The 10,963-nt window shown below is 40.4% G+C and overlaps 1 protein-coding gene across 2 annotated transcripts in view; it reads left to right on the forward strand.

Moving 5' to 3' along the window:
• Klhl24 (kelch like family member 24) overlaps positions 1-10,406 on the forward strand; it is a 31,493-nt gene extending 21,087 nt beyond the window's left edge. For both annotated transcript variants that reach the window (XM_051150699.1, XM_051150700.1), the window contains exons 4-8: positions 1,968-2,152; positions 3,729-3,847; positions 5,175-5,363; positions 6,580-6,768; positions 9,726-10,406. In XM_051150699.1, coding sequence (XP_051006656.1) covers positions 1,968-2,152; positions 3,729-3,847; positions 5,175-5,363; positions 6,580-6,768; positions 9,726-9,926 — 883 coding nt within the window. In that variant the 3' untranslated portion in view covers positions 9,927-10,406. The remainder of the gene's footprint in view (positions 1-1,967; positions 2,153-3,728; positions 3,848-5,174; positions 5,364-6,579; positions 6,769-9,725) is intronic.
• Positions 10,407-10,963: the final 557 nt, after the last annotated feature.

The following is a 10,963-nucleotide window of genomic DNA, read 5'->3' on the forward strand; positions in this document are numbered from 1 at the left end:
GGTAGTCCTTGGTGCTCCTCCTCAAAAGATACCTGTCACCAGTTTTAACGTCTTTTAGAACCATTCTTTATATAGAAATGTGTGTATAGACATGTATCTTCCTGGCTTAACCAGCTCTGGCTGGCTGGGAACTCACTATGTAGACCAGACTGGCCTGGAACACAGATCTGCCGGTCTCGGCCTGCTGGGTGCTGGCAAGGGACAACACTGGTTTTCATGAGTTTTGACTTCTGAAGCTTTTTGTTTTGTTACAGTACTAGGGTCTGAAGCCAGGTCATTGCGCTTCCAAGGCAAGAATTCTACCACTTTTGTTGTTGCTAGTTCTAAAAAGAAGTCCATAGTCTATGTATTTAAGAGTGTTTCTTCAGAAATAAGTTATTTCATGTGCAGGGTCCTCAAGTTGTCCAGCTAGGAGTATATGAAATCTAACAAAATTCAAAACCAGTTGGGCATGGTGGTGCACATCTTTAATCCCAGCACTTGGGAGGTGGAGGCAGAGGCAGGTAGATCTCTGTGAGTTCGAGGCCAGCCTGGTCTACAAAGAGTCCAGGACAGCCAGAGCTACACAGAGAAACCCTGTCTTGAAAAACAAAAACAAACGAACAAAATAAATAAATAAATATCAAAAACATCTGTAAATCAAACCATTGCAACATGCATGCTTACATTAAAAGTGGAGTTTATGAGACTTTAAACCTTAAAGACACAGGTCTTGAGTCTGGATGTGACATTATCAATTCACTGTATTATCTAAAGAAAAAAAGACAGGATTGGCCAGGCCTAGAAGAAATAACTAAATGAACAGACAAGCAGAAGAATAAATCATAATCACAGGAGTAAATATTTGCCGCACCCATTCGAGTTAGTATCGTAGCAATATTGACTTGAACATTACAAGTTCTTTGGCATGAAGTTTTTATGTTGAGTGAGAGTCTCTCAAGCTGCTATTAGCTAAAAGGATGCAGATGTAAAACTCTACCGACTTCCTGTAGAGACCTCACTATAGCAACATGCTGAGCTGTTGCCTTAACACATTCAGTCTGCTTGCTCAGTCTCTTCCCTTCCCCTCTCTTCTTGTGTGGTACTGGCTTTGAACCCAGGGCCTTGTGCATGCTAGGCAAGCATTTGGCCACCGACCTTGCTTGTCAGCCTTGTTAGGTTTTCAAGACAGTCTCACTATTGTTGTGTAGGCTAGCCCAGAGTCCTCAGCTGCCAGAACAGAACAGAAGATGAGCGAGTTATTCAGTTTCTCAGTTAAGGGTAGATCTGCCCCTACCCTTCTACTGCCTGCTTTCTAAACCTGCCAAGGACACAGTATCGAGTCCCAGCAGCCAGAGCTACACAGTCAGTAAAAACAAGCCAACCAGAAAGCCAGGTTTCCTGGCTGTTAGCACTTCTGCCACTCACTTGTATTGTCAGGCTGAGACAGGAGGATCATGACATTTAAGCCAACCAGGAAAATGCATGTGTGTGTTGTAAGCATATATGCTTAACAGACTGCCTTTTTAAAAGAAAACTGTTTAATGTCAGGGCCAGGCTAGAGAGATAGATGGCTCATGGTTAAGAGCTCTTGCAAAGGACCCAGGTTTGGTTCCCAGCACCCACATGGTGGTGACTCACAGCCATGCCTAATTCCAGGTCCAGGCTATCCAGTATCCAGTGCTGCCCTCTGACCTCCATAGCAACCAGGCAGATGCATGGGACACATAACATACATCCAGGCAAAACACTCATGCCTAGAAACCTAAAATTAAAAAAAACAAAAACCTTGTAGATATTTCTTGCTCCACAGTAATGTCACTAACAAATATTCTCAAAGTAAATTCCTGGCAGCCTATACTATGTGACACATCTGCAAGTATAAACCTGTTGTGGGGTGTGTTTGTTGTTATGGCTTTGAACAATCTTGAATATGTTTTAATGTATCACTTACGTTATTTGTGCATTCTTAACAATAATTATTTTAGGTCTACTGGCTATTCAGAGGTGATAGTTGTGGTTGGAGGCTGTGAACGAGTTGGAGGATTTAATCTCCCATACACTGAGTGCTATGATCCAGTGACAGGGGAGTGGAAGTCCTTGGCCAAGCTTCCAGAATTTACCAAGTCAGAGTATGCCGTCTGTGCACTAAGGAATGACATTCTTGTTTCAGGTAAATAAATATTTACTACATTAGACAATGACTTTTCATTTGGATATAGATAAACTTGTTTGTTTGTTTGTTTGTCTGTATCTGTTGGGTCTGTGTGAATGGCCAGAGACATCAGATATCTTGTTTGTTTGTTTGTTTCTTTGATTGATTTACTTTCCTTTGCTTTTCAAGACAGGGTTTCTCTATGTAGCCCTGGCTGTCCACGAACTTGGTTTGTAGACCAGGCTGGCCTTGAACAGAGATCCTCCTGCCTTTGCCTCCTGAGTGCTGGGATTATAGGCATGTGTCGCTGCGCCCAACTCAGATTGACGGTTTATTAAAATATAATATTTCTTGAGAGTGAAATTGATATTTCAGACAAACAAGCTTATACTACAAAACTGAAAAGCCCTTTTGCCTTTGAAAATTAGAATGATTTACAAAGGATTGAGCAGAATATGCTTTTGGTCTTGGTCGTGATTTTTTTTTTTTTTTAATGCTTTTTTGTGTATGCTTAGAGTATATGTGTTTTAATTGTGTGTGTGCACGAGCGTGCATGCACTGCATATCTGTGCATATATGTGAGTACACAGGAGAACATAGAAGTGCCTCCAGATGCCACAGCACTCATCAGATCTCCTAGAGCGGTAGCTGCAGGCAGTTGTAAATTGCCGAGGGGTTGCTGGGTACATTCAGGTGCTCTGGAAGAGTTGCAGCTGCTCTAACCATTGAGCAGCCGCTCCAGCTTAAGGTTTAAGTTACGATTTAACTTTACCTCTTTGGTTTTTTTTTTTTTTTTTTCCTTTTGTTTTGTCTTGAAGGGTTGTTGTAAACTGTAAATTTAGAAGTATAAACATGTTTAATTTGTCTGTTTTCTGAAAATCTCTCCCAAAAATGATCAACTACAGTGTATTATTATTTTGTTTGTTTTGTTTTTGTTTTTGTTTTCGAGACAGGGTTTCTCTGTGTAGCCTTGGCTGCCCTGAACTCGCTTTGTAGAACAGGTTGACCTCAAACTCACAGCAATCCGCATGCCTCTGCCTCCCAAGTGCTGGGATTAAAGGCGTGCGCTGTCATGCCTGGCTCTATAAAATTCTTAACTTGAATATATTTATTATACATGATGTAGTCCTAAAAGTCAGAGAAAATGACAGATTTTCAAGAAGTATAGCTGGTATCTATGCTTTGAAGCATGTTGATTGAGAAATAACTTGGTTAGCCTTGCAGATGATTTTACTGCCCAGTGAAGACTGTACTGTAACATACACCTGATTTTGTGTGGTTTTTAGCACCTCTTTAGAATAATCTTGCTATTTGTGGTTATCTGATGCCTGGTCTGCAAAACTTACTTTCTGTATCTTGGTATGTTTGAGCTTACAGTCATTCTTTCTCAAGATAACAGTGGGCAGAATTTAAATCTGCTCTGTGTAACTGTTTCCATTACGCTGTTGAAGGTCCCTCCGCTATTCATCGAGCTAATTCTGAACTTGCTGAATTGAATGGGTAAATTCTGCTTTGTTTACATATGTATTAGTGGCACAGATCTCTTGGCCGTATTTAGTGACATCACCACATGTGCATTGTTTTACATTTGAAGGTGGAAGAATCAACAGCCGTGATGTCTGGATTTATAACTCACAGTTAAATATCTGGATCAGAGTTGCTTCTCTAAATAAAGGCAGGTGGCGTCACAAGATGGCTGTCCTTCTCGGTAAAGTAAGAGACAAGGCTTTTTATTACTACTGCTGGTAAATGTCCAGAAGAAATGCCACAGCTGCATCTCGCATTTCCCTCTGGCTTCCGATGGTATTTCCTTCCATTCCTAACCAAGATAAACTAAAGACAAAAACAATATAGCACTGTACTTTTTGAATAGATACTCTGTTCTCCCAACTCCAAACTTGTGGCAGTACAGCGCATTTCTCACACATTGGAATCCAAACGCTTAAGAAGAACTAGAAAAGCATTCTATCAGATACAAAACCAGGCCGCTGTCTAGTCCAGACAACTTCTTTCCCGTTTACTGACTTTGGCAATCAAGCAGAAAAATGTTTATCTTAGGTGGTATTATTTGTGCAAGAGAGGATAAAACTAAAATAACTCTCCAACATGTTTTGTTTGCTTTCTGTGTGTGGATATGTGTTCTGTGTTGAGTTACATGCACATGTGTGTGCCCTTGAAGGCCAGGAAATGGTGTCAGATGCCCTATAGCTGGAATTACCCCGTATGGGTGCTGGGAATAAAACCTAGGTCCTCTGTAAGAGCAGCAAGAGCTCCTGACTGCTAACCATCTCTCCAGCCCCATAGTCACTTTTTAAAAAAAAAAAAAAAAAGACAAGATCATATTACAAGTGGCAATGGGTATCTCAGATATACAGAGGCACATGGGGAAATAAATTGTGGACAGATTTAAATTGCAAAGTGTGAAGTGTAGACTGACTCTTTAAGTATTCACTGATCCGTTGAAAGGAGTGATGGTGTTTTAAGAAGTTTGGAATATGGTTTTGGGAACTGACATGATGTGGACTCTTAAACAAATGATAATGATGGAAAACAAAAGAGCATATGGAAGACCCAGCTGGACTCCACCGTTAAGTAGCTGTGGCAAGAAGAGTTTATAATAACTGTTCATTAAAAGAAATGTAGGTGGGAAGCTAGAAAGCTTGATTAAAAGTTCTGCTCTACCCCATGATTGTTGAGAGAACAAAACATGAAATACCTTATTCCCATGGATATGGTGAAACCTTTCTCTTCAAAGGTGTTGAAAAGAAAAACAAAACAAGAAAACATGGTCATTCTTAGACAGATATACAGTAAACAAATGCACAGTGTGCCCGTGGGGCTAAAATGCCAGTGAAGGGAACATACCAGAAAAAGCTCTGTAATGGTGCTAGGTAGAGGGGTGCTAAAACATTGTAAGGCTCAGGAAACTGTAGTTATAGCTGTCAAAGCCTTGAATGAGAGGAATCCTCTCATTTTAATGGAGCAGATAAACGTTTTGGACTTGATAATGAAGACTCTTTTCTCTGTATTGTACATACAGGTATATGTTGTTGGAGGCTATGATGGGCAAAACAGACTTAGCAGTGTAGAGTGTTACGATTCCTTTTCCAATCGTTGGACAGAAGTTGCTCCACTTAAGGAAGCTGTGAGCTCTCCTGCAGTGACAAGCTGTGTAGGAAAATTGTTTGTGATTGGAGGAGGACCTGATGATAATACTTGTTCCGATAAGGTAAGCCATGTGCTCAGAAAAACTACCTGTGCTCTGTACAGAAGGGACAGACAGATGGGTGGTGTGTTGAGAAGGTCACAAAGTGTGAGGGGTCTTTTAAAAATTCTCTGGCATTTTGTTTTGTTTTGTTTGAGGAAAAAGCATTGACTTTCAAATTGCCACAATGACACTATAATGTAGCCAGTAATTTTCTATATGTGAAAAGTGAGATTAATCCTTTTTGAAAAGAGGTTAATTTCAGAGTTAAAACTTTCGTGTCATCCACAGTATTTAAAAATTACATGCAACACAGAAAATAAATGAACAAAGTTAATAAGCACCAACTGGGTCGTTTTCTTTAACCCTTGGAAGTTGTGGGGGTTTTGTTGTTTTGTTTGTTTGTTTGTTTGTTTGTTTTTTAAGAACAAAAAAGAGGAAAGATTGCCTCTAGTATGACTGGAGAATGGCCCAAAGTAGCTGCAGTTCATTCCAACTCTGGGGCAGACGACCATGGGTTGCAGGAGTAGACGCCATGTTTACTCTGGGGAAGAGTATCCAGTGGCTAATTGGTTCAGCCGTGACAATGCAAGTTCATCAGTCAATTCATGTATTTTCTTACTTAACTGTTACTGTATCATCAGGTGTTACTATGCTTGTGAGTTGGCTCAGCAGGTAAAAGGGGTCAGTCCCCAGCCCCTGTGGTGAAGGAGAGCACCCACTCCTCAGCGTGTCCTCTGACCTCCGCATGGGCACTGGGGCACGATAAATACATAACGTTACCTATCTACACTTCATTGAGAAGTTATGCTAACTAAAAACACACTAAATTTAGGTTGCCTGGTGTTCTTTTGAGCTAAGAACTCCCTAAAAACATAAAGAAATTATATGCAAATTGAGACATAACACAAAGCAATTTCAGAAAAATTTAAGACTTTTAGTATACATAAGTAACCCTGAGCCATTCCTCCTGGAAATAATCTTTGTGTATTTTGGCACTGTCTTCTGCTTAATGGTAATCAATTAGCCTTTTTGTGTGTGTGATTTATTTTTTTCAAGCAAAAGAATTTTATCCTTGACTAAGAAGCAAGAACTTTCCTAATACATAAATCTTATTAATCAGACTAACCTCACTTAACTATTTGAATTAATGAGATTTCATTTTAACTATGTTTCTATATATTGACAGTAAATTGCCATATTTGCTTACACTCTACTCCATATTTTTCTGTATTACTAGGTTCAGTCTTATGATCCAGAAACCAATTCTTGGCTACTTCGTGCAGCTATCCCAATCGCCAAGCGGTGCATAACGGCTGTGTCTTTAAACAACCTCATCTACGTTGCTGGGGGACTAACCAAGGCAGTGTATTGTTACGATCCAGTTGAAGACTACTGGATGCACGTTCAAAACACATTCAGCCGACAGGTAAAAGCAAATCAAACAGAAAATTAAGAGGAGACAAGTGACATGATTATTTACTAGAATTGGGCCTGGAGAGATGGCTCAGAGGTTAAGAGCACTGACTGCTCTTCCAGAGGTCCTGAGTTCAATTCCCAGCAACCACATGGTGGCTCACAACCATCTATAATGTGATCTGATGCCTTTCTGTGGCCTACAAGTAAACATGAAGGCATAGCACTGTATATATAAAAATAAATAAATCTTTAAAAAATAATTATTATTATTATTATTTACTGGAATTTCATTTTTCAAATATTCCACAATTTTTAAAACTCTCTCCCAAAGAATTGTTTTCTGTTCTTTTTTTATATCGTTGTAGTGCTAGGGGTTGGGTACAAGGCCTTGTGAGCACCAGGTTAGTACTCTGCAAGGAGTGACATGCTATTTTCATGAACCCTACACAAAGTGCCCATTGTGTTTAGGCTTTTGATTTTAAAAAAAAAAAAAAAAAAAAAAAATTAACTTTCACCTTTTTCACAATCTTGTTCCAGTCTTCCTGACCTTTCTCCTTCATATTTGAGAAAAGAAGGCACTCTATTGCTTGATTTGGTATAAAGGAAATGGTTGTGCTTAGGTCTTATTCATGCATGCATTCTACCTAAAGCCCTAGCTGCCCTTTATCTCTGCTATTCCAGGAAGACTCCCAGCTTCCCGAGTCTTGTTTACATTTTTGCTACCAAAATGCTGCTTCTAATACTGGAATTCTGTCTCTTCTTACGTCACTGCAGATTATGTGAGGGGTAGAGAGCGCAGTCGAGCGAGCATGTTGTTCTGTGCACAGGAATGTGTGCCCAGAGAGACCAAGCATAGGGCGCCCATAACCCTGTTCAGTTACAGACGGTTGTGAGCCACCTGATCCGGGTGCAAGGGAGCCAGACTCCAGTCCTCTGCAAAGGAGGCACGCGGCCGCCCGTAGCCCTTGAGTCAGGCCGCTCTCCAGCCGGTGGTGCTCCACGGTCTCACACTGAGAGTGGAATCTTCCCACTTCTCTCCTGCTGTCTATCTCGAAGTCTCAGGACCCTTCTAGGGTTTTTTCACAGTCTCTAAGAGAGCGAATGTCCCACCCGGGAGCTGTCCTTAGAGTCCTGCCCTCTGACTGGTCTAGCTCCTCTAACTGCCCTGCTACGACTCACCTTCCAGCAGACTTCACTGCGTGCCCTTGAGTGGAGGCCTGCGAGCAGAGTCTGACACTCCACTTCATGCTAGACCTGCTTGTCTCTGCTTTCTTCTTCACTTGCTCTCAGCCAAAAGGCCAAGAAGCGATTCCTTTCTTTTTTCTTTTTTTCCCCCCCAAACAGGGTTCCTCTGTGTGTCATTCCTGGCTGTCCTGAAACTCACTGTGTTGTGTTGTATTTTGTTAACATGTGTGCGCATGTCCGTGTGTGTGCATGCATGCATGTGTGTGTGTTAGCACATGTGGAAGTCAAAGGACATCATTCAGGATCCCACTATGTGGGTACTAGAATGGAACATACAAATTGTTGGGATTAGCAGCAAGAATCTTTTACTCAGAAAGTCATCTACTGGGTCCCCCTTACAGTGGGTGTGGGTGTGTGTACACACATGTGTGCGCACATGCACCCTCACATACCAGAAAAGAAAGTTGAGCCCCTGGAGTGACTGCTGGGAACTGAACTTGGTCCTCTGGAACAGCAGCAAGCTCTCTTAACTACTAAGCTATCTCTTTGCTCAGGAATTGTTTTTTTATTATTGTTGTTTGTTTTTAGATTTTATTTTTATTTATGGGTCTGTGTAAATGTATGCCACATGTATGCAGGTGCCCTTAGAGATCAGAAGAGGGCGTCATCTCTGAGGAAATGGAGTCAGTAGGCAGCTGAACTGCCCGATTTCAGTTCTGAGAACTGAATTTGGGTCCTCTGGAGGAACTGCAGGTGCTCTTAAGCACAGAGCCATCCCTCTCTAGCCCCTGCCCTGTTTTTTTTTAAATGTGTATTTCCTGTGCTGGAATCAGCCTTCTTTAGGATACTGTTGAATTAGCTATTCATTTCCTATATGTCTTGGCATGTATTCGTGGTCACGATGTATTGCTGAGTTAGTGAGCAAATGAAGAAAAGTAGCCTGACTGCCTGATTCCCACGTGGGAGAGAACCGCGCCTTCAGGTTGCCCTCTGACCTCCCACACGTGCACATACACTGCTGCACACAAGATGTAATGGGCTTTCTTTGTAACTAAGGGAGAGCATTTTTAAGTCAATGATGGATCTTTCTTTTCCTTCTTCAGTACATCAAGCATTTAAACTGACAACGTTTAGAGTAATTATATGAGGAGGAATCTAAAAATAGGTTTGTAATTTCAGCATATGTTGGGTGTACGAGAAACGAGGATTGTTGACAGTTTGAGGCCAGCCTGGGCTACAGAATACGAAGATTCTGTATTTTTGTTTTTAAAGACTCCTTTTTATAAGAATATTTCTTTTCCTAGTAATTATTTACATACAAATACAGTTTGGTTAAGAGTCTCCTTGTGTAGAATAAACTAAAATGTATTGGTGGCGTTTCTGTGTCCCAGCCAAGAACCCCAAAGGGTTTTGTTACTTTGATTAAAACCTATTTCTTGTTCATTTTTTTTTTAAGTTAAGGTTCTCTAAAGGGACTCCTGTCCCTTTTCCTTGATCATATGATAATTATAATAGCTTTCCCGCACTTTAATAAGCTGTTTAAAGCCTCTTCGGTCTACCATGCCCTTCACCTCTTGGCCTCTTACTAGCAGTGCATTTCAGTACTCAGTTCAGTTATAACTGTCTGTGCCCATACATACAACAGGAGTTGGGCAAAAGGTAGGTTCACTTATATTACATCTGCCTTTCTTGTACTGTGTTAATGCATGTTGTTTTTTCAGTTTATTGTCAAATCCTTTATCTTCAATGGTTAATTGTCTCTTTATATATTTGGTTAAACAGGAAAACTGTGGTATGTCTGTGTGTAATGGTAAAATCTATATCCTGGGTGGAAGACGGGAAAATGGAGAAGCCACAGACACTATTCTCTGTTATGATCCTGCGACAAGTATCATCACAGGGGTTGCTGCAATGCCCAGACCAGTGTCCTATCACGGCTGTGTAACTATTCATAGATACAATGAGAAATGCTTTAAGCTCTAAACCCAGGATGCCGCACACAGGAAGCCACGCCAATCCAAGAGGAAAGTTTTTAAAACTACCAAGTGAGAACGCATCTCCTTTGTGCCATATGTGAAAAGAAATAAAGAAGTAATCCTGCTTCCTTTCTGCCCAAAATACCAATATTTGAAGCTGTAATAAATCCTTTCCTGTAATTGGAGGTGAGGGTGGTGATGAAATAATGGTGGTTAAAGACAGGCCAGTACAGACATTAAATGCCAGCACCCAGAAGGCCAAGCAAGGTGGATTTCTCTTGAGTTTGAACCCAGCCTGGTAGACATCACAAGTTCTAGGCCAGCAAGGGCTACACAATAAGACCTCATCTTTAAAAAAATAATTCGGCTTATGAATACACTTTTGCATCTTTGAAAAAACGATGTGATGTAGGAAATAGTTTTAAACTCCTAGGATTTGTGAACTGTCTTTTAGGAATGTGTGGGGTTTTTTGTTTTGTTTTTGTTTTGTTTTGTTTTTTTCCTCCTTTTTTTTCTGTCAATTATGTAGAGAAAATTGCATGATTGAATCTTCATTTAGGTTGAACTGCCTGATATCAAGAATGTTTAGAATTCATTGTGAGAGGAAGAAATGAGTTTTAAACATCTCTGTCACTGACTTATCCATACTGGTTAATTTTATTTTGAAGGCATTTTGGCTTTCTGTTTGTTTTTTCTTAATAGTAAAAATGTAGTGACGATTCAGCTACCATAAAATACCAATTTTTATGACTTTGTAGACTGTTCTCTGATACTAAATACTTTTGTGAGCTTATGTAGGGGATTTAAATTATACATTAGTCCCTAAGGAAAAAATTTAAAATAACTATTGAAGAAAAAAAAAATGTGATCCACTTTGGTTCTCAGGGTATTTAACGAATCATCTGTGAGTCTACTAAAGAAGTTCTGCCCTTAAAACTCACAGAGAAGTTGAAATCTCTTTCACAGAGCCAGGCAGGCAGTAGATAGCTATATCCAGGGTCTGTAACCCAGGCATGGTATTACACACCTATATCCAGGATCTGG

The sequence above is a fragment of the Acomys russatus genome, chromosome 8 (genome assembly GCF_903995435.1).
Source record: "Acomys russatus chromosome 8, mAcoRus1.1, whole genome shotgun sequence".
Taxonomy (NCBI): domain Eukaryota; kingdom Metazoa; phylum Chordata; class Mammalia; order Rodentia; family Muridae; genus Acomys; species Acomys russatus.